Source organism: Pelophylax lessonae, assembly GCF_965119305.1.
Source record: "Pelophylax lessonae genome assembly, chromosome: 10".
NCBI classification, from domain to species: Eukaryota; Metazoa; Chordata; class Amphibia; order Anura; family Ranidae; genus Pelophylax; species Pelophylax lessonae.
This window is the reverse complement of record NC_138777.1, coordinates 96,916,160-96,940,608: the sequence shown is the minus strand read 5'-3', so window position 1 is coordinate 96,940,608 and position 24,449 is coordinate 96,916,160. Positions and strand designations below refer to the sequence as shown.

General features: G+C 43.9%; 1 protein-coding gene across 1 annotated transcript in view; it reads left to right on the top strand.

The window, feature by feature from the left end:
- Positions 1-24,449, top strand: part of LOC309566112 (solute carrier family 22 member 20-like) — a gene marked incomplete at its 5' end in the record, with an annotated part of 102,029 nt that overhangs the window by 3,994 nt on the left and 73,586 nt on the right. Inside the window, 2 exons of the mRNA XM_082271167.1 lie at positions 7,279-7,433; positions 21,925-22,093. Coding sequence (XP_082127293.1) covers positions 7,279-7,433; positions 21,925-22,093 — 324 coding nt within the window. The remainder of the gene's footprint in view (positions 1-7,278; positions 7,434-21,924; positions 22,094-24,449) is intronic.

The window sequence follows — 24,449 nt, the reverse complement described above, 5'->3', positions numbered from 1 at the left end:
TAAAATATAAAGTAACAGCTACTGGTCGAAAATAACAATTACTGCAATAAAACATACTTGCTTTCCCCCCCGTTTGGCATTCCTTGACATTTATAAGTTGATTTACTAAAACTGGAGAGTGCAAAATCTGCGGCAGCTCTGCATAGAAACCAATCAGCTTCAAAGCTGTCGAAGCTTTATTGAACAAGCTAAAGTTAGAAGCTGATTGGCCACCATGCCCAGCTGCACCAGATTTTGCTTTCTCCAGTTTTAGTAAATCAACCCCTTAGAACCTGATGGTACAAGGCATGTTCACAAATCTAGTTTTAACATATATTTTCATTTTGGGGGTCTATTTGTAAATGGTTTCACACAAGATTCACACCACTTTCATCCAGGATTTTTACATTTCCCCCCCAAAAAATCCAATTTATACCTCTTGTACACTGCAGCGTGAAAAAGCTTAAATAGCTTTTAAGCTTAAAAAAGCTTAAACTAAGCTAAAATACAGCCCATTAATTGTAATGTGCCTATGCACACAGGTGCGTAAACAAGTGCCGTGCATTCTTCAGTAAAAAAAAAATATATATATATATAAAAATCTGCTCTTTTTGGTCAGTAATTTACGCTTCATGCGCGCAAATGCGCAAACGTGCGCAAATGCTTATTTACGTATTGTGCAGAACAAGAACGTGAGAATAAGTTTTTGCGCATTTGCGTGAAAAAGGGAAAAGTTTACGCGCAAATACATACAAAAAAAAAAAAAAGACTGAAAAAGTAGATGCTCAAACAGGAGTATTATGTGTAAGAGGCCTAATATCTGAATCTTAAATAAAAGTGGTGTGAAAAGAAGTATAATTTATATACAGTATCTCGCAAAAGTGAGTACACCCCTCACATTTTTGTAAATATTTTATTATATCTTTTCATGTGACAACACTGAAGAAATAACACTTTGCTACAATGTAAAGTAGTGAGTGTACAGCTTGTATAACAGTGTAAATCTGCTGTCCCCTCAAAATAACTCAACACACAGCCATTAATGTCGAATTCGCTGGCAACAAAAGTGAGTACACCCCTAAGTGAAAATTCCATATATATATATTTATATATATATATATATGTGTGTGTGTGTGTAGCACCCTCCTAGATAGATGCTAGGCAGGTGAAATATAGTTTGCTCTGTCTGCTTATCAGGGGAGCCTGATTATTAGTTATGCCTGTTGCATGTATGCATGTGTGATTCACTTGGTCTGAGGGAGTGTCCCCACTGTGTCCAATAGGGAGGCCTGTTGGACAACGGAGGAAACCCAGCCAGTGACACACAGGCTTTTGTGGCTGTCCCAGTGGGTTGACTCAGACAGTGGTGCATCCTGGGATAGGCTATAAAAGTCAAGGGCACATGTGGCAGGGGGTCTTTGGGCTGGAAGCCAAGTCCCAGAAGGAGGGTACAGCTGTTTCTCCTTCTACAGTTGTGAAGGGTGGTCACAGGCAGTTGGTGAACCTGAAGGTGTTGCTGAACCCAGAGGCCTGGTGGATATTGACAAGTGGAGTTTGGAGGCAATGGTGACTCTCGAAAAACAGTGTCCGTGAGTACAGCAGTGGCGGCTGGTGAAGTTTTAAGATGGTGGGGCGCAAGACCCCGCCCTTCCATTTTGACCCCTCCCATTTCTCAGAAGCCCCACCCCTTATAGACTCCACCCATTTTGTCCCCTGTATTTTGCTTGCGTGAACAAATTCTCCCAATATATCACATATTAAGGGGTCCATCACTACTAGTATATCCCATAATAGGGAGCAGGGGCCCTATTATGGGATTTACTGTGAGAGACACCCTATTATGGGATACACTGACTGAGAGTGGCACAAACCCCACAGTACAGACCCCCTAGCACAAACCCCTCAAGCACAAACCCCGCACAAACCCCACAGTACAGACCCCCTAGCACAAACCCCGCACAAACCCCACAGTATAGGCCCCCTAGCACAAACCCCATAGTACAGGCCCCCCTCAAGCACAAACCCCACAGTACAGGACCCCTAGCACAAACCCCACAGTACAGGCCCCCTAGCACAAACCCCACAGTACAGGCCCCCTAGCACAAACCCCACAGTACAGACCCCCTAGCACAAACCCCATAGTACAGGCCTCCTAGCACAAACCCCACAGTACAAGCCCCCTAGCACAAACCCCACAGTACAGACCCCCTAGCACTAATCCCACAGTACAGGCCCCCTAGCACTAATCCCACAGTACAAAGCCCCTAGCACAAACCCCACAGTACAGGCCCCCTAGCACTAATCCCACAGTACAGGCCCCCTTTCAATGCAGTGACCAGCGTACATGCCCCCTTTCAATGCAGTGACCAGCGTACATGCCCCCTTTCAATGCAGTGACCAGTGTACATGTCCCCAATGCAGAGATCAGCGTGCGTGCCTCCAATGCAGTGACCAGTATACATGTCCCCAATGCAGAGTTTAGCGTGCGTGCCTCCAATGCAGTGACCGGCATACATGTCCCCAATGCAGAGTTTAGCGTGTGTGCCTCCAATCAATGCAGTGACCAGCATACATGTCCCCAATGCAGAGTTTAGCGTGCATGCCTCCAATGCAGTAACCAGTGTACATGTCCCCAATGCAGAGTTTAGCATGCGTGCCTCCAATCAATACAGTGACCAGTATACATGTCCCCAATGCAGAGTTTAGCGTGCGTGCCTCCAATGCAGTGACCAGTGTACATGTCCCCAATGCAGAGTTTAGCGTGCGTGCCTCCAATCAATGCAGTGACCAGTGTACATGTCCCCAATGCAGAGTTTAGCGTGCGTGCCTCCAATGCAGTGACCAGTATACATGTCCCCAATGCAGAGTTTAGCGTGCGTGCCTCCAATCAATGCAGTGACCAGCATACATGTCCCCAATGCAGAGTTTAGCGTGCGTGCCTCCAATCAATGCAGTGACCAGCATACATGTCCCCAATGCAGAGTTTAGCGTGCATGCCTCCAATGCAGTGACCAGTATGCCTCCAATGCAGTGACCAGTATACATGTCCCCAATGCAGAGTTTAGCGTGCATGTCTCCAATCAATGCAGTGACCAGTATATATGTCCCCAATGCAGAGTTTAGCGTGCGTGCCTCCAATCAATGCAGTGGCCAGCATACATGTCCCCAATGCAGAGTTTAGCGTGCGTGCCTCCAATCAATGCAGTGACCAGCATACATGTCCCCAATGCAGAGTTTAGCGTGCGTGCCTCTAATCAATGCAGTGACCAGCATACATGTCCCCAATGCAGAGTTTAGCGTGCGTGCCTCCAATGCAGTGACCAGTATACATGTCCCCAATGCAGAGTTTAGCGTGCGTGCCTCCAATCAATGCAGTGACCAGTATACATGTCCCCAATGCAGAGTTTAGCGTGCGTGCCTCCAATCAATGCAGTGACCAGCATACATGTCCCCAATGCAGAGTTTAGCGTGCGTGCCCCCTTCAAAGCAGACAGTGTCAGAACACTTGAACACTGCCTCTCACTTACCTGCGTGGCGTGCTCCTCTGAGTCGGCCGGAGCGGCGGCGGGACTACACTGTGCGGATTGTCGGAGCCTCATCTCCTCCTCCTGCTGCTCCTCCTCCTGGACGGGGGCGGCTGCATGTCCGGGGGTTGGGGTGGAAAAAGGTGTCCGGTGTAGGCAGCCCTCTCCTGGTGCAGTGTACAGCACTGCTCCCGGCCGGGACTCAGTGACACTTACACAGCCGAGCGAGCCGCCGAGCAGCGGGTACTGGTCACGCGGGTCTCCCTCGTCGCTCCTCTCCCTCCCTCTTCGCCGGGCCGCGGGTGGGAACGGAAGGTGATCGTGATGCCGGGGCGGTGCACTGCCCCCAGGCATCACGTCACCAGGTCCGATGTCCTCCTGTGATTGGTCCAGGCTGGACTCTGGGCCAATCACAGCCCTGACATCGTTAAAGTGGGGTGTGTCGGGGCGCATTGCTCTGCGCCCCGACACACCCCCAGAAGAGCGTCAATCGGTGCCTCTGCCCCCACCCCGCCCATACCCAGCACACAGTCTGGCACCCCTAGTGGGCGAAAAACTTGACTTTTTTTTTTTATTTAATCTTTTTTTTTCTGCTTCGTTTGGGGGGGCGGCGCCCCTGCACCCTCTGTGGGCGGGCCGCCACTGGAGTACAGAGAAACTTGCCTGGGGGTCTGCCAGGAAGGGGACCACTCTAGAAGCTAGGGTCAGCGGACGGGTGTCAGCACACAGGCATTGAGAGAAAAGGGGGTGCCAGTTTGGGAGCCCTGAGGAGATATTTACACAGGAACATTTAAAGTACCTTAACCACTTACTACCCGCCCGCCGTCAAATGAAAGCAGAGCGGTGTAGCTATTATCCTGGGACGATGTCATATGACTGCGCACCAGAACAGCCTCTCTCGCGTGCCTCCGGGGACACACGGAGCGGCGATCGTGACCGCGCCGTGTGGCTAGGACACGGCGTGATCCTGATCTCGGTAAAGTGTCAATGACATGACTCTTTACCCATGTGATCGGCTGTGTCCAATCACAGCTGGTCACATGTATATGAGGGAGTGCCATTAATGTCAGTGTTGTGAGGCGAGGAGAGCCGATCAGCGGCTCCTCCTCATAGGGGACACAGGGAAATGTAATTAGGGCACTGATCACCAGTGCCCTGATTACACAAGAGTGTAATAAAGTGCCATAACTGCCCACCATCAGTGCCCACAGTGCCCGCCATCAGTGCCCACAATCAGTGCCCATAGTGCTGCTAGTCAGTGCCCATCAGTGTCTGCTCATCTAGGCACCTATCAGTGCTCATCAGTGCCGCCTATCAGTGCTCATCAGTGCGGCATATTAGTACCTCCTCATCAGTGCCACCTCATCAGTGCCCATAAGTGCCACCTCATCAGTGCCCATCAGTGCCGCCTGATCAGTGCACATCAGTGAAGGAGAAACATTTATTTATTTTCAAAATGTACTCACAGAAAATAAGAAAAACCAGAGGTGATTAAATACCACCAAAAGAAAGCTCTATTTATGTAAAAAAAAATGATAAAAATCTCATATGGGTAAAGTTTAGCATGACCGCGCAATTGTCATTCAAAGTGTGAGAGCGCTGAAAGCTGAAAATTGGCCTGGGCAGGAAGGGGGTGAAAGTGCACTGTAGGCAAGTTGTCAATTTAGTGGCAAAGTGTAGCAGTGGCTTGCCACATTCTACAGTAAGCTGTCCCTCAGACTGTGAATAGTTAATAGTTGGAGTATCCCACGTATCCCTTCTCCTATCTAGGTTCTCAATAAAACCACAAAAACCAACATCCCCTGGATTGATTACTGACTGAACCAAGAACTTTTAATGCTGTCCGTAGGTAAAGGGTAACCCAGGGGAATCCAGAAAGTGTAATTCTCAGCTGTCCTCCAGGGGGCTACATTACTTGATGTCTTTTATCCATATGTGTAGTGTTTCTCAATATGTATATAGGTATATGAAGCAACCATTTCTAGGATGGGAGTTTAATGCCATTATTTTTGTGGACATCTTGGAGGATAATAAGACAGCTAGATTAGCAAATTTTAACCTTATTATCCAGAAATATATTTTTTCAGAGGGATGACGCACATGTGGTGGTATATGCATAATGTGGATTTTGAAACATTAAACCCCCCACTCATGGAGCATTTTTTTATGGACACTTAATTTATAATAATAGTGTCCATACAGAATTTGAATGAAAACATTTTTAATCACTACACTATTTTATGCTAATGCACTGTGGGTGTGACTTGCATAACACATATATGTTTAGTGTTATATTATTTATTTTAATACAGTTGAAATTAATGTTAAGCGTTGTAACATTAGTTTATAAATCAGTCTTTTTTATTTTCATTACTTATATGGAAAAAAACAAAAAAAACAAACATTTAATATAGAGTGCCTATTTTATACACTTCTCACACTGATGCTCAGAGTTGTATAAAGTACTCGAAACCCATACTTGAGTAAAAGTACAAGTGCTCGATCAAAAAGTGACTTGAGTAGAAGTGGAAGTGCTCGATCAAAAAGTGACTTGAGTAGAAGTACTAAAGTATTCAAGATTTTTTGTACTTAAGTATTGCAAGTAGTTTTTTTAAAAATTTTGCTACTCAAGTACTGAAAGTAAAAGTACAAGTACTGTGTTTATGTAGTTATTAAAGAAAGAAGTCAAAAGTTTGAACATCATATTGTTTTTTATTATTTCAAATGCAGCTTTTATTTATACATACAGTAGCTTTTATTTTCGTATGCGCTGATAATACACATGTTTTGAGCTTCATGAAACCTGCCATCTACTGTTCTGGCAGTGGTAATTTTTATAATTGTAACGAGTAACTATGCAGCACAAAAAAAAAATATTGGCGTAGAAGTATTGAAATCATTGAAAAAATGTAGTGAAGCAAAAGTGGAAGTAGGAGAAAAAAATTCTACTCTAGGAAACTACAGATACCGCCTTTCGGTACTTAAGTACAGTAGTGAAGTAGTTCTACTTAGTTACTATACATCTCTGCTGACGCTAGACATTCTACAAAACAAAGCACAACAGTAGGTGCTCACTTTTTGGCCTTCTAGCTGCATTCAGAACTTACTGGGCTTGAGACAGATCACAGTGTTTTTCTATTTTCAGCAAAGTAGTAAAATGGTTCAGTAGAGGAGGTTAACTCATCTGATTACACTAGCTGATGGCTGCTAGTGTAAAAAGAATGTATTCATTTTCCTAACTAAAATAGAATAAAAAAATAAAAAATAAAATATATTTTTTTTATAGTTATATTAATTAATTGAGAAAATATATACAAAACACAATACATTCCCAATAAAGTAAAGCTATCATATTTTTTTTTGTATTTGAATGGACTGCCAATGCAATAGAATGCACAAAAAATGTAAGACAGTCGTGGACATCGCTGGATAGAGAGGGGGCTCTGGTAAGTATTAATAGGGGTGAGGGGGCTGCTGCACACTGAAGGCTTTTTATCTTAATGAATTAAGATAAAAACTTTCTGACTTTACAACCACTTTAATTGTATTATTTTAACTGCATAATCTGTACTAGTCTGCTATGCTTCTGTACAGCAACCACCTGTCTTAGTAAGAAGTACTACATAAAACTTGAATATAAAACTGCTCTAGTAGATAATGGAAAGTATTTTACATTTATAATATTTACATCTGAAAATAGGGAACAGACAAATACAATGTTTTCTGATTGAATATTTGATAAATTACAATTCATATGCTTGTTTGTCTGTCTTAGGTTTGGTAGAAAAGCTATTCTGACCGGCTCTTATTTAATGATGGCAGTGTCTGGCACATGTGTGGCTTTCCTCCCCAACTTTGTCACTTATTGCACTTTCCGCTGTCTTTGTGGAATATCTTTCTCTGGAATTGTTCTGAACACCATCTCACTTTGTAAGTAACTAATCGTAGTACATAGAAAGGTAAAAAAAATACCAGGATTACATTCAGAGAATAATCCCAATGGTATAGTTTATATGTGAACTATTATTTCATTCCATTTATTATTTACTATACTTTCTTTTATATGCAGTAAAGTGGATATAGAGCTTACATGACCTTTTAAAGAACATGTAAACCCAACAATATGTCCCTGCTGTACCATGTATGATAAATTATTCTGTTTCTCTTTGTATTGCTTCCTTTGTGAGGAAATCCCTGTTGATCCTCCAGTCCCTCTGCTTTCTTATTAACCACTTATTAAGGAAGATTTTACCCCCTTCCTGACCAGGGCCTATTTTGAGATTCGGTACTGCGTGACTTTAACGGACAATTGCGCGGTCATGCGAAGCTGTACCTAAACAAATTTGGCGTCCTTTTTTTCCCACAAACAGAGCTTTCTTTTGGTGGTATTTGATCACCTGTGCGATTTTTTTATCATGCGCTATAAACAAAAAAAGAGCGTCAATTTTGCAAAAATAACAATATTTTATCACATTTTTTTGTATGAAATTCCCCCCCAAAAAAATGTAAAAATCAAAATTTTTTAACATTTTAGGCCAATTTTTTTTTTTACCATATGTTTGGTAAAAAAAATTGCAAAAAGCGTATTTTGATTGGTTTGCGCAAAAGTTATTGCGTTTACTAACAAAGGGAAAGATTTTTGTTGTTTTTTTTTAACGCGTAATGGCGGCGATCTGCGATTTTTTTTTTGCAGGACTGCGACATTGGGGCGGACAGATCGGACCCTTGACTGACATTTTTGACACTTTTGGGGTTACCAGTGACATTACTTCAGTAATCAGTGCTATACATATGCACTGTTAATGTAAAAATTACACTGGCAGTGAAGGAGTTAACTGTATTGGAGAGGGAGAGGTTAAGTGTGTCCTAGGGGCGTGTTTCTAACTGTGATTGGCTGTGGCTTGATGTGTAAGACCCCGTTCACACTGGGGCGATCCGACTTGCCGGGGTGACCTCACAGGTTGCGGTGCGCAGCTCACACAGCGACCTCGGAGCGGCCGGCACGGACTTCATATCATTGAAGTCAATGCAGGTCGCTCCGGATCGCCCCAAAGAAGTTCCGGACCCTTTTTCTAAGTCGGAGCGACTTGTGTCGCTCCTATTAGAACGGGTCCACAGCTTCTCTATGGCAGGTGACCTGTCAGGCGACCAGGTCGCCTGACAGGTCGCCCCAGTGTGAACGGGGTCTAAGAACAGTGATCAACGGTCCTACGTAGTAGAACCGTTTGATCACCATTCTTACACAGGGGAGACTGACAGGCGGCTTTGTTTACACTAGCCGCCTGCCTTTCTCCCGCTGTCACGGACGATCGCGAGTGCCTGGCGGACATCGGGTTCGCCGGGCACGCGTGCGGGGGGTCCGTGACCGAGCAGGAGCGCGCATCCGGCGGCGTGCGCTCGCTCCCAAAACCCTTACAGGCTAGCGACGTAGCCCTACGTCGCTTTGCCTGTGAGGGGCTGACTGCCGACGTAAATAGTCGTGCGGCAGTCCGCAAGTGGTTAAAAACTGACAACACCAAGCAGGTGAACATACCATGGTCAGTTCTCTAGCTGTGCTGGAAACTCAGGCTGCTCTCCTCCAATGATCAGACTTTTTCTGACACACACCCCCTGCACAACCATTCAGTGGGAAGCTCAGTGTAATGCTGCTTCTCCATCCCAAGCTCTTAGGCAACTGTGAACAGAGGGAATGTGATCACTTAAAGAAAAAGGGAAAAAAATGTATTTTGAAGGTTTTGTTTTTTTTGTTTTTTTTATATACATACACAAATGTTTTGCCTTTCATTTATAATTAAAACTGAATGAGTTGTTTTGCAAGGTGATTCTATTACAATCACTTTAGGAGCACCTAAAGCCATTTTTTGTTTTAGCATATGTACATGCAAGAAAGATCAGCTAGATGTCAATTGTATTTTTAAACTGTGTTAAAACCCTTTTATGTATACTTTATAATTATATATTTAGAGCGGGCCGCCATATGTGCTAATTTATTAGTAGGCTTCTAATACCTTTGGTCTTCCTAAATAGGTTCTTCACTATGGAAAAAAAAAATGTAAGTCAACAGCTAAAAATTCTGTAGCTGCTGAATTTTAATATAAAGACAATACCTGTCCAGGGATCCAACGCTGTCCTCACCCAGGCTATTTCTTTGCGCCGGCAGGTTTAGTGTGGGATGCCAGCTATGACAGCTTGCGGCTTCACAGCTGGCTTCCTACAGCACATGCATGCACATGCAGGGCAGCCATCAGGGGGGGACAGTCCATACACATGTAGGGGGCCCAGGTGTTCCGAGGGGCCGCAACTAAGGAAACCGAGTTGTTTCTGCTGTATTAACTAGCAATTGCTAAAGCAGGGTGGCTGCAGAGTAAGCCGATGCAGCTGAAGGGATGTCTCTTTGCTGGATTGCACTGTCTCTTTTCTATAAATATGAGGCTGTCTCTTTGCTGGATTGGGAAATCTCTTTGCTAAATATTTGAGGCTGTCTCTTTGCTGAATATATGGGGAGGTCTCTTTGATGGATTGGATTCATTTTCATTTATTAAGTAGGGAGAGTGCTAAAATAGAAGTGGCACCCACTGAGCTACTGAAAGACTCGGTGGGATGGCCAATGGGTGGATTCGGTGAGAGAGGGTGGGCACTGCAGAATGTTGGTGGTCAGGCCCGGAGGGGCCCAGGCCTAAAGCTGTGTAAGGGGCCCCAAACTTTCTGATGACTGCCCTGTGCACATGATCGATTGGCAATCCGAGTGGAGGTGGGGGCAGGTACCTGTCAAAACTATGTACCCACACACTTCCCCCTCCCCTTTAAAAAATGTACATGCCAAACAGTTTTCCTGTTGGGTGAAGTTCCGCTTTAACTACAGAGTTACACATCTTACATGGGTTTTCAGACTGAAAAAATACACGTGTTCTTCAAGTTTAACCAATAGGTAAAAAAAATAAAGAAAAAAAAACCTTGCGTCGTGAGAACCCTTAACCCACCGCTGTGACAGAGAAAGGCAAAAACCCTTATAAAGCACTGTTAAAGTAATTGTAAAGTCTATTTTTTTTTTAAATAACAAACATGTTTTACTTACCTGCTCTTTGAAATGGTGCAACACCTGCAGGCTTGACCCCGAGCCACGCTGCCTGCATCCAAAGACACAGACAGCTTGGCTCGACCTCACCCCCTGCTCCCTGTGTCAATGGCTTCTGCTGCCTCAGCAATGAGTTTGAGAGCGGGGAGAGTTGCTGTAGATGGGAACAGCACTGGATTGAGTGAGGACTGTGAGTAAAGGGGGTTACAGAGGGTGGGGGCTGGGTGATACAGGTACTGGAACATTTTTTTACCTAAATGACTAGGCTTTAAAACCACTTTAAACTTGCTCTAAGAGAAAACTATTGTGATCGGTATTCATATACTTGCTGGATCAACATTCTACAGTTATTTCTTATTAAAATAAATAACCATTTTTATGCATTTAGAAATTCATGCATTCCTTTTGTAGGAATTCTATTGAGCTGGCTAGAACTAGCTCCTTTGGAAGACTATTTAACATTTTAACATCCCTTAATATTTTCTTAACTTTTATTTCTGCCCCCGCATTTTTCAAGGCTGAATAAATTAAAGTGGAATTCACGCTTCATCCTGACTACTCTTAAAACTGTTCCCTCCCCTTGAACACCTATGCTGACTAATCTGTATAAGTATGAGCTGTGTACTTACCTTTTTTAGGCTGCTCCAGTCAGATCATGTTAACCTTGTGTCAGCCTGCGCCACTGCAGGGATATGATGGGAGCGCCAACAATGGATGAAGCTTTTGAGTGATTTCACAACTGTAGGCTTTACTAGTCAATGTTGGAGCGCTCTCCCCTCCCCTGCAGCCACCACTGGCTGACACAGGGGAGATCACGTGCCCGAACTGGAGAGGGCTGAATGTAGGTAAGTGTATGCATATTTCTTACATAGGTTGATTAGCTTAAGTATTGGGATGGAGAAGGGGACAGTTTTAGCAGTAGTTTGGATGAATCTGGAATTCCACTTTAACCACTTTAGGACCGCCCGCCGCAGTTATACTGCAGCAGGCAACCACTCCTGGGCAAACCGCCATAGCTATACGTCAGTCTCGACGTTTAGTCTCGCCGCACGCCCTCTGTCCCCGCGATGGTCTGATTTGGTACAGAACCGATCAGTCATCAGGTCCAGGCCAATAATTTTTGGCCTGGTCCTGGTGATCGGTTCTGACCAATGGCAGACCGACCTGTGTCTGTGTTTTGTAAACACAGACACAGGAAAAGCTGCTCTCTTTTCTCGTGGAGCCCTTTCGGTTCCAGCTTGAGAGGAGAGTGTAGCTAACTGTAAGTACACCAATCACTACACATACACCGCACTAGATAGGCACATTTAACCCCCTGATCACCCCTCCAGTTAACCCATTCACTTCCTGTCACAGTGCACACTATATACAGTATATGTATATAATAGTGTGTCTTGTGACTTCATTTAGCGCTATCAACCATTAGTTTCTGTATGAAATAGGTTTAGGGTACCCGCCACCCCCCCAATAAATATTTAACCCCCCCGATCACCCCCAGTTAACCCCTTAATTGCCCTGTCACAGTGTCACTTTTATAGTGTACAGATCTTTATACTGATCACTATATTATTGTCACAGGTGACATTAGTTAGCGTTACCGCTAGTTAGCGTCTATCTAGGACAGCGCAGATCCCCGCTGCATATTTGGAAATATAATTTAGCCCTTTGATTGCCACTGCCAGTGACACACACATACACACACTAAACACCTCCATTACTAGTATAGTGTAGTGTCTGAACGGATCAATATCTTTGATCTGATCAGAACTATACTAGCATCCCCAATAGTTTAGGGTTCCCAAAACGCAGCGTTAGCAGGATCGACCACGACACCTGCCAGTACCTGCGTTTAGCCCCTCTGCCTAGCCCACCCCACCCCACCCAGGCAAGTGCAGTAATCAATAGATTACTGTCACTTCCAAAAACACATCACACAAAACCGCAGTGTTAGCAGTGTCAGGCCTGATCTCTGCTAGCACTAGCAGTTTTTTTGTAGCGGTTCAAATAGTCCTCGACAACCAGGTGCTTTTTTACCTATGAGTCGCACTAGGTACCCATAAATGTAGTTGCCAAAATCTCCAAACGGAGGTACACTAGTGAAGAGGCCTACAGGATAGTGACCATGTCAGATGAGAGCGATGGGAAAGTCTCACTGGCAGAATCAGGGTCAGTATAAGAAACTGTAGAGAGCAATGTATCCCTGACAGATAGCTCTGACGATGGAGTGGTCCCTGCTAAGGTCAGACGTACCCGACGCCGTTCTGGAGTTGCTGAGGTGCAGCGCTCACAAGGAGCTCGTATGAAGCAGAGTGTTGGTACTAGTGCCGCTCAACCTTCTGGTGAACTGGCAAGCACCAGCGGCCTAGTACACCCTGGTCATAGTGAAACCAGCACTGCAGTATCAGTTGGTGACGTGGTGAGTCCCATAAGTGCAATTCAAGCTGGTGCGGTGGCTAGCACAAGTAGTGGCCCGCAGCCACAGAGAATTCAAAGACAGGCTGTAGAGCCCATAGTGTCCTCCCTGATGCACTGGCAAATCCTGATTGGCAGCCCACAGATTCTGCAGTGCTGGTACTTCCCCCCATTCACTGCCCAACCCAGAATTCAGGTGGAAACAGCAAATTTTACCCCCCTTGAATTTTACGAGCTGTTTTTTCACAGAAGATCTGTACAGACCTATTGTGGACCAAAGCAACTCATATGCTGGTCAATTCATCACCGTAAACCCAAATTTGACCATTGCCAGACTATTTGGCAGGAAACCTATAACGGATTCCGAGTATAAAACCTTTCTGGGACTATCCCTCAACATGGGCATTACTAAAAGGAGTGAGTTGCGGTCATATTGGTCCATTGACCCAAATCACCATATGCACGTGTTTTCTGCATCCATGGCCAGGGCGAGTCGTCCTCGGGGTGACCCTGGATATGACCGGCTCCACAAAATTCGGCCCCTCGTAAACCACTTCAATCAACATTTGCAGCCTTGTTTATGCCTCAACAAGTTGTCTGTATTGATGAGTCCCTGATTACGTTTTCTGGCCGCCTTGTTTTTAAGCAGTTTATCCCCAGAAAGCGTGCCAGATACAGGGTCAAGATGTATAAGCTCTGTAACAGGGCCACAGGCTATACATTTAGTTTCCGTGTTTACGAGGGCAAAGATAGCATTGTGGAGCCCCCAACTGCCCAGACTACATAGGGAGCAAGATTGTGTGGGACTTGGTGTCACCCTTATTTGGAAAAGGGTACCATTTGTACGTGGACAACTTTTATACAAGCGTGCCACTTTTTAGTCACCTGCTTGAATTTCAAATTGGCGCATGTGGCACCGTGCGACCTAATCGCCGGGGCTTTCCCCAATGGCTTGTAGATACCCGACTTAGTCGGGGGAGAGAGCCTGCTTGAAAACAGACAAATTGCTTGCAGTGAAGTGGTTGGATACATGGAATGTTTTCGTTTTGTCCTCCATTCACGCACACACGGCAGTCCAAATTCCTACGGCAACTGGTGTTTTTGAGAAGCCCCACTGTGTCCAAGAATACAACCTTAATATGGGAGAGGTGAACCTGAACGACCAGATGATGTCACCGTACTTAATTGCTTTTAAGGCCAGACGCTGGTAAAAAAAAAGTGTCTGTTTATTTATTTCAGTTGGCTTTGCTGAATGCTTTTGTGCTATACAAAGCGTCATGACGAAGTGGATCCTTCCTACAATTCCAGGATGAGATCATCAGGGCATACCTGTATCCAGGAGGTTCTCCGGCCCAACTTCCCTTACCTGATGCTGTGAGTCACTGCATAAGAGGCATTTTCCGTATGTCCTCCCAAGTACCCCTACCCAAAGAGCACGCCAAAGAAGATGTCATGTCTGTAGGAAGCGCGGATTTAGGCGTGACACCCTTTCTTATTGTCCCTCCTGTCTGGGCCAACCTGGTCTCTGCATCGGGGAATGTTTCCATTTCTACCACACACTAGTGGAGTATTAGTATAGAGTACAGCACGGCACAGTCTAGGGCACACTTACACAGAGACTCGAAAGATGTTCGATAGTGATTGTCATTTTGAGAGACCCTAAGCTGGAACATTTTAAAGTTGAAGAAATAGAAAGTGTAAAAAAAAAAAAGTTACAAAAAAAAAAAAAAAAAACATAAAATAAAAAAGCCAAAAATAATTGTTGTTTGAGTTAATTTTCTGTTCTTACTCTGCTCTTCTACTTCTACTCTTTCTACTTTTACTGTACTTTATTGTTACTGTTTTATATTGGTAACCATCTTTTTACTTTTCAGGTACCAATGTAATGTTTTATTTTTACTGTTCTATTGTTAACCAGTTTTCCTTGCGGGTACGCCCATCAGCTGCCACACTGATTTATATATATTCTGACACAAACAGCGTTTGCGCTCAGCATATATGGAAATCTATGATGTCAGCGCTGTAGGAGGTGATTCCTCCAACGCAGTTATAAAAAAAAAAAAAAGGAATACATGGCTTTCATCATGTATGCCCATCATTAGAGAAGTGGGTGGATGTTGGGCAGTGTAATGATGGGTATACTACACATTTTCTGGCGGAGATTTCCTCATCCAACTGCAGAAGAGCAGATTTAGAGTTTAGACCAGTTAATCGTTAGTCCCTTTCCAAAGTCTGCAATGGTAGACATGGCCGCTCCTAGTGAGTTGTCTGTGTCCCCCAGCAACAACAGCATATCATCCGCATACAGTAGGACCTTCTGCTGTAGGTCACCATATCTGAACCCCACTATTGAGACATGAGCCATAATGCTTGCTGTCAGTGGATCAATTGCCATGACAAACAAGAGTGGGGAGAGGGGGCAACCCTGTCTTGTACCCCACCCTAGCTGAAAACTGGCTGACATTTTCCCTCCTGCTCTAATGGACACCTTAGGCTGAAAGTATAGCAAACATATCCATGCAATAAAATTAGGGCCAAACCCGAACTTCTCCAATACCACCCACAAGTACCCCCACTCAACACTGTTGAAAGACTTGTTGGCATCCAAAGACAGCAGCGCCCTTTCACCCATATTGTCTGCTGGGGTTTGTATATTATACTCATATTATACTACAACTCAAATTAACAGCTGTGGAGTTCCTGAGGTGTATAAGACACCTTGGAGGCATAAAAATTGGTATAGAATCTAACCAGTTCAACCATAATGCTGTCCTGTGTGTTGACCAGCTGGCCATCTGGTAGGGCTAGAGCCGAAGAGAGGGCTCATAAACATCCAGCCAATCCACCGCCTCAGCAGCCGTAGCAAAAAAGTGTGCCCTGCCATCCGCTGTGACCCTCAGACGTGCTGGGTGAAGCATGTCATAAATCAATCCCAGTTGTCGCAGCCTCTTTTTGACATCCATAAATTTGGAGCGTTGTCTTTGCACCTCAGCTGAAAAGTCAGGATAGAATGACACCTTGAATTAAAATATTTAGGAATTAAACTAACACCTTCACCAGATAAACTATACACAGCTAACTTCATTCCATTATTGAATGAAATAAAAGCAGAAATAAACAGATTAATCCCAAGAGCTATATCATGGATGGGTAGAATAAATATAATAAAAATGGCGATTCTCCCAAAAACTTCATATAAGTTCCAAATGATACCAATACAGATTCCAGATGCATTTTTTAGGACACTAAGGGCACTAATAACTAAGTTTGTTTGGAAAAATAAAAAACCAAGGATAAAATACACAACATTAAGTAGAAGTAAAAATGAGGGGGGACTTGCACTACCAGACATTAAAAAATACTACCAAGCATCAATTCTTACACAGGTGATGGAATGGGGAAAAAAAGAAAGCAGGAAAAATTGGGTAAAAATGGAAAACACAATAAGTGGAGTGAAACTAGGTAAAATCATTTGGATACCACCAAAATACAGAGAATTGAAAAATGACACACACACCATTACACGTCATGCACTAAAAATATGGGACTCAATATATAACAGAGGAAAATGGGAGTACAATTCACCACTAATCCCACTACAGGACACAAAATGTTTTACACCAGGAGAAGGGAAAGAACACGGAAATTGGCTAGGAGAAGGAGATATCAGACTAAAAGACATAATGGAGAAGGGGAAAATATATACGTTTTCGGAGCTTAAAAATAAGAAAATCATCTGGAACTTAGATGAGTGGAGATATCGCCAACTTAGACACTTTGTGGCATCCCTACCCCATCCAATAAGAAAAATAAAAGAGTTTAACCCATACGAACAAATATGCACATCCGAAAAAAATAAGAATAACATCTCAAATATATATAAAATACTGAACGAGGATGAGCAGGAAGTCCATCTAATGGTGGAGAAATGGGAGAGCGAAATGGGCGCTCGAAGAGAGGGAATCCAGTGGGATAAATGTATAAGGCTAGCTCACAATTCTGCGATAGATATTAGTACAGCGAAAATGAACTATAAATTGATCTCCAGGTGGTATAAAACCCCAGATAAAGTGGGGGGATACCAACCGGAGACCTCAAAACTCTGTTGGAGAGGATGTAAGGCAACGGGTACTATGACACACATTTGGTGGGATTGCCCAAAAATCAAGAAATATTGGAAGGAGCTATTATCATCAATTAAAAGAATTACCAACATAGAGGTTAAAGAAGACCCATGGACATGTCTCTTTCATGGGACGTCAATGTCGATTAAACACTATAAAAAAACTTTAATCCCCCACCTGCTAAATTCAGCAAAAAGTTTAATACCATTAAACTGGAAGAAAACAGAAGCTCCGTCATATAAAGAATGGGAGGCACGGGTAGAGAAAACAAGAAAACTAGAACTACTAAGGCCCTGGGGAGAACAGGGGTATGAAAACAGAGTAGAGATTTGGGAAGTATGGCAAGATTATAAAAAGGAAATTTAAGGGAAAAAAAGAAAAAAAAAAGAATGACACCTTGGCTCCATTAAACCGGATATCAGGCATTTCCCTTGCCAGGCGTAATATTTTTTCCCTATCTCGGTAATGTAGAATACGTGCCAACATGGGTCTGGGTGTATTGTCTGGCAGTGCTCTAGTGGGTACCCGTTGGGCCCCTTCAACTGCAAAGATGAGAGAGAATGCATATTTTCCAAACATATCTCGCAGCCATGCTTCCACAAATTCTGTAAGTTCTAGGCCCTCTACTTTTTCCGGCAGTCCCACTATACGCATATTATTGCATCACAGTCGGTTTTCAATGTCATGGTTTTATCTTTATTTTCATGTGCTAGACGAGCAGTGGAGCGGATTAATTTATCAGAGCCGGTATCTGGTCTTCTATGTCACTGATGCGACTTTCTGCAGCCATGGTGCGTTCACAGATTTTTTGTAAATCCTGGCACAGGAGTGCTACTTCTTCAGTCAGACCCCCTAATCTGTATTTGACACTATTGACTGATGCTGTACATTTGTGGACTGCCTGTAAAATCTGGATTAAAGTTGGCTGATCTTCCCCCTCCTGCATATCCTCCATGTCTGCCTGCTGGTCTGAATCAGGCAGTGACATGGCATCTGCTCCTAGGCCTTGTGTAGGATCAGGCTCAGTATTACCATTTGGCCATTGTGAACACTCTCCTTCTACTTCTTCTTGCCCCTGCATCTCAATCAGCTTTTTGGTGTATAAAATGATGGCCCCTGCATTGTCCTTACCTGAAGGATGGCTGGTTTTACTTTTTGTGCCTGTGTCTATAGGCTTCTTTGTGTCCCTTGTGCTGCGCTGTTGAGTTCCGGTGCCATGTTGGTCCGTGGATGCCATCCTGCCTTCCTTATTTTCTCCTCACCGCCCGAAAATAGCTTCAAAGTATGCAGCCCGATATATCCCCATGCTCTGGAGGGTTAGCTGCAGCCTTCCATCACAGGGTCAGCGCTCTGTCCAGCCTGGGAAAGGATGATTTAGAGGATTCGTGAGACCGCTCCGCTCACATTCCCTGCTCAGCCACACCCCCGCATATATGCTTAATTGCCTTGAACTGCATGCATATATGCTTAATTGCCTTGAAGTGCATACATATATACTTAATTGCCTTGAACTGCATACATATATGCTTAATTGCCTTGAACTGCATTCATATATGCCTAATTGCCTTGAACTGCATACATCTATGCTTAATTGCCTTGAACTGCATGCATATGTGCTTATTTTCCTTGGACTACATACATATGTACTTGCATACATAAATACATGAATGGCAAGAATATATACTTGCATATTGTCATACCTAGGTGCCTGCATAAAACATACCTGGGTACCTGCATACTTACATACCTACAGGGTGGCACAGTGGCAGACCAACGTTGTTTTGGGCCTGCAGCCTTGGGGGACTGCGTATTAGGTGTTTGCTAATAAAGTTGCTACATTTTTTACCACAAATCACACTTATACAGGTATATAGGAAAATGCTATATACTGTATACAGTGTGTGTTGTGACAGGGGGTGTAGGGGTTACCTGGGGGGGGGCGATCGGGGGTTAAATGTGCCTATCTAAGTGTGTGTGTGTGTGTCCTTGGTGCAGTACTCACAGTTAGATGTGCTCTTTCCTCTCGATGAATCCAAAAAGGATCATGGGAGGAAAGAGCGGGTCTTTTCTGAGCCTGTGTTTACATTACACAGGCTCAGAATAGAATCTGATTGGGCAGGACCGATCAACAGGTCCAGGCCAAAAATCATTGGCCTGGACCTGATGACTGATCGGTTCTGAACCAAATCAGGTCATCAGCGGCGGCGGGAGCTAGTGACGTATGGATACGTCACTTTGCCTGCACGGGGCTGACCGCCGCAGTATATGTACTTGCGGCGGTCGGCAAGGGGTTAAATACTATTAAGGGTCAGATTCATCCCTATACATTTTTTCTAGAGGACGTTGTTTCTCACTCCTTGATTCACACTTCATAGAGGGTGTAACATAGACCGTCCCGCCTGTCAGGCCATCCTTGTGTCTTCGGGACTTGAATTTGCTCTTGACTGTCCTTGCAGAGGCCACCTTTTGAACCATCTTGAGAAACAGTTATTCCTTTGACTCAGAAGGTGGCTTCTTTGGTTGCTATCACTTCCCCAAGCGGAGTGTCAGAGCTGACAATGCTCTCATACAATTCTATTCTTGGTCTAACATCATGTTAAGGTGATGTTACATCCTCATCCATCTTTTTTGTTTAGAGTTTTACCAAAAACCGGACAGTGTCCTGCCTTTCTTTTCTAATCCTCAGTTGGCAGGAGTAAGATTGCTGTACACTCTGGAGGTAGTTCAAGCGGTCAGGATTTACTTGAATTGTCGGCGCAGGTCAGGAATCCTGGTTTGTGCTGGAAGGGCAGCAGGCAAATGACCTATTTTTTTATTTGGATCTGCCAGTTAATTATTCAATGATGTGTGTAATAAGGTGTGCAAAAACTAAACTAAATAGTATTACTGTGGCTGCAACTAAGACTCCAAACCGTATTGGAGTAAATGTGAATAAAAAAGGTAAATTAGTGCGCTCAGTAATATAGGTACAAAAGTGTATACATCAAGGTGTATAGACAAATATGGATGTGAATAATGTGTAACAACACAGTATTAAAAAAATTATAGATATAAAAATCGAACATATGGTGAAACAAGTTCATAAGAAAGTACAAAAAAATTGTGACGAGTGAATCCTCACAAGTGCATTCCAATTTGAAAGAATGTTTCTTAGTGTAGGTTTGCAGGTTACAACTAACCAAATGATACCACGTGCAGACTGATAGGGTGATGGCTCTTTACCAACTCCTCTGTATCATGCAGCGCGGCCGCGATCATCTGTACCTTGGAAGCTACATGTTCGTTTTTATCTTCTTTCATGTAAGTGCCCCATTTTATGTAATAAATGTGTTCTCGGGGATAATACACTATTGGCTGCTCCTTCTTTTTTCCTGCATGGGGATTGCTTTATATGTGCCAATTTGGGAGACATATTCAGTGAGATACAGCACCCATCAGATTGAGGAGATCTAGTTGGAGAGATTGGAGCGTGGAGACTGAAACATCCATCCCAAAAGTGTCCCAGAGTTTGCGGTCTATTTGTGAATACCAATTATTCAACTTATGACCATGGCCATTTGGTAAGAGTCTAATCTCATTTGTAACCAATTTGAATGCACCAAATGTAAAATTGGAGCTTTTTAAAAGGGAAGCATTTATTTCTTTTTTTTTTTTAGCTTCATCCTTTTCCCTGTAAGCTGCTAAAACATACAAATCTTTCCAGTCCTCTGAGAAGTGAACCCTTTCTGTTAAAATGAAGGTAAATACCTGTGGGAGGACTACAGTCTTCTATGGATTCTTATGCTGACAATCCTGTTGGAATCCACCTCCTTTTCATCTCCTCTGTTTGACTGATGTCAGCTCTGGGCTTTCTGCTGTCCCCCTCCTCCTCTCACATGGCACACAACTCAGATCGATTCTCTTAAGCGGGCCTTAGATGGAGCCATTTTCTATCGGTTGCAGAAAAGAAAATCCCTCGATGCCCCATCAACACAGTCAGAGTTGATGGGGGAATCCCTCCTGTGGAGCCATTGTATTGTCCTAGTGGGGGGGGGAGCCTTCCCTACCAGAACACAGTGATTACTGCTTGCGGCTATAATCACATGTACAATTCGACAGGCTGGTTGTACCCAAGTTAATTGATCAATCAACTTAGGTACATTCAGCCTGCCCATACATGGTTTGAATCTTGTCCAGTCCCTTCTGAACCGGCCTAGATTCGAACCATCTGTGGCCAGCTTTACAGACATCCTCTATCTGTACACTGTGTAGCTGCCTGCTATGCTCCAGTTCTGACCTGTGAAGTTCCCAGATAAAAAAGGCTGTGTAGCATTGAAGTTTGCAAATAGAGGCTGTATGTAAGAGAATTGATCTGAACTGTGTGCTGTCCGAGAGGAAGATAGAGGGGCAGGAGGGGGAGAGAAGATGCGCTGCCTGTGCTCAGACTGTATGCAGTGAGGGGACGTGAGAAGAAGCCCAACATGCACAGCATCCATGGAGGATAGGGACGCAACTGAAATCTGGGGCCACTGGCAATAATTGCATGGAAGATCCAACATGTTGGTTGTACCCAAGTTGATTGATTGATCAATATAGCTACAATCAGCCTGCCCGTACATGGTTCGAATCTCGGCCGATCCCTGCTGAACTGGCCGAGATTTGGACCGTCTATGGCCGACTTTACACACATACACTTCCACAGCAATCTTGATCTTGTCACATGTGGTAACTAGACTTCGGATAATCATACTAGTTTGGATTTAAAACAGTTTTTTTAAAAATGGCTTTTACAGTAATACACATGACATCAGACGTTTTTAACATTTCTCAGGCCTAGAATGGACCCCACCTAAAGGGCGGACTGTGATTGGCACACTCTTTGCCTACAGTTTTACATGTGGACAGCTTCTGCTTGCAGGCTTTGCTTATGGAATTCGAGAATGGCGTTGGCTCCAGTTCACTGTTTCTGCACCATACTATGTCTTTTTCCTGACTTCATGGTAAGGGGTATAACTATGTAACTTTATTAATCATTTGGAAAAAAAAAAACTCCTAGATTTTAATTGTTAAATTAGATACTTTGTAGCAAACACTTGGAGAGCAAAGTAAGTGTAGTCTAGGGCAGCCTTTTTCAACCAGGGTGCCCAGGCACCCTTGGGTGCACTAAAGGATCTTCAGGGGTGCCTTGGCAAAATGTCTAAAAATCTATCAAAAATTGTATAAAAGCCAGCAGGTGGATGAAGCTTGTCTTTTAATTACACAAAGCAATAGGTTTTCATTATGCACCATTATGACTATCTAACGACAAACAAACACAAGGGCGCACCGGTGTAAGATTCTGGTACCTTTGGTACCCTTATTGCCCATTTTTCATTGCATATTGCGTCCCACCTTTTCAGTTAGGTGGAACGCATATACCTTTAAGCCGCATGACATCATCACTGAGCGCCGCTCTGAGCGGCTATTTCAATCGCCGGCTTTCTCTCACAGGTTGTTCGTTCAAACCGCATGCTTAACAGCCTTGTCTTATGCTGCCGGAGCCTCCAGCTATTCTCTTTACCTGGAACAGACCGGAACCTCGCTACTGATCCCGTATCTCGCTACCGGATCACTCCCTTACTACCGGACCCTTCTACTTACTAACCTCACTAGTGATAAGTACCCCACAGGGGATTCCTTCATAACAAACTTACACTATCTACTTCTGCACATTAAGGACTGTTACTATCTATGCATTACTAATCCTATCATCTACACTGTTACATAGATTGCTAGCTCTTGAGTCTACTACCATCCATCCTTGCACTGGGTTAGTCTCTCCTGTATATGTCATCTGCTGTCCTTACCACCTGTTACTATACATGATTACTAACCTATCTGCATTCTACCTATTACCATCTACCACTCTCCTGAACATTACTATCAAGTGCTTATCATTGCTATCACTGCTCACGCCTGTCCCTTCAGCACATCACCTCTATACTGTCATATACATCCTATCACTCCAGGAACATCTTATAGAGTGTATGTGTATTTGTATGCTGAAGCAGGCGGGTCCACAGTGATGAGTCTGGAGAGTTGGATCTGGTAATTCAACACATCTCTACATGACTACTGAGTGGAGATTCTGCAGCTGCAAATCCAGCTCACTATAACAAAAACGCAGGAGCGTTACAGATTGAACGAACCTAAAAAATGGATTCAGCAGAATTACCCACTCAAGTGATACAATTAACACAAAAAGTAAATGCATTAATACTTGCTCTTACTGAAGTAAAAGATGAAAATCAGACTCTGAGACAGCAGATAGCCCGTCTTTCACAGTTTACTGCTGCTCAGCCCCCTGAACCTAAAATAAACCCTCCTCTAGTGTTTACAGGTGATCGGAAAAAATTTAGTGAATTCAAAAACGCATGTCACTTGCTTTTTTTGCTAAAACCTCGTACTTACCCTACTGATCAAATTAAAGTCTGTAACACTATTTCATATTTGACGGGTGATCCACGGGCCTGGGCAGACTCTCTCTTTGAGAAAGATGATCCTCTTCTCAATTCCTATCCTTTATTCCTAGCGGAACTCGCTAGCTTATATGAAGACCCCAATAGGCAGAGTACTGCTGATATCCAATTAAGGGCTTTAAAACAAGGAAGGAGACCTGTTGAAGACTTTGTAGCAGAGTTCAAAAGATGGACCCTTGATTCAGGGTGGAATGATACATCTCTGCGAACTCAGTTCAGACTTGGGTTGTCAGAAGCCGTTAAAGACGAGCTCGCCCGAGCGGATTTACCTGGCACTTTGGATGCCTTAATACAACTCAGTATCAACATTGACAGGCGATTGCGAGAAAGAAAGGCTGAGAAGATGGGAATGCCATCGTCCAGTCCTTCTCGGGAATCGACCGTTGACCCTACTCCTATGGAGGTAGGAACCATACGCCCACCTTTATCGACTACTGAACGAGCCAGGAGAAGATCCAGAAATCTCTGCATGTACTGCGCCTCCCCGGATCATTTCATAAGCGCCTGTCCCCTTGTCCGCAAAAAAGAGGGTGAGTGTTCACATGTCTTTCTAGGGGGATTAACAACTTCCTTTTCTAATCCCTATCTCTTTATTCATTTGACATTACAGTGGGACCAAACTAGGATCACCACCAAGGCTATGATCGACACAGGATCTTGTGGGAACTATATCGATACACGTTTTGTTACTTTAAATAAAATACCTATTATTTCAAAACCTAAACCTGTCTCTGTTAGTTTCATTAACGGTATTCCGCTATCTTCTGGTCCAATCACCAATCAGACACAAGCACTCCTTGTCACTGCTAATGAGTCCCATATGGAGACCACCACTTTT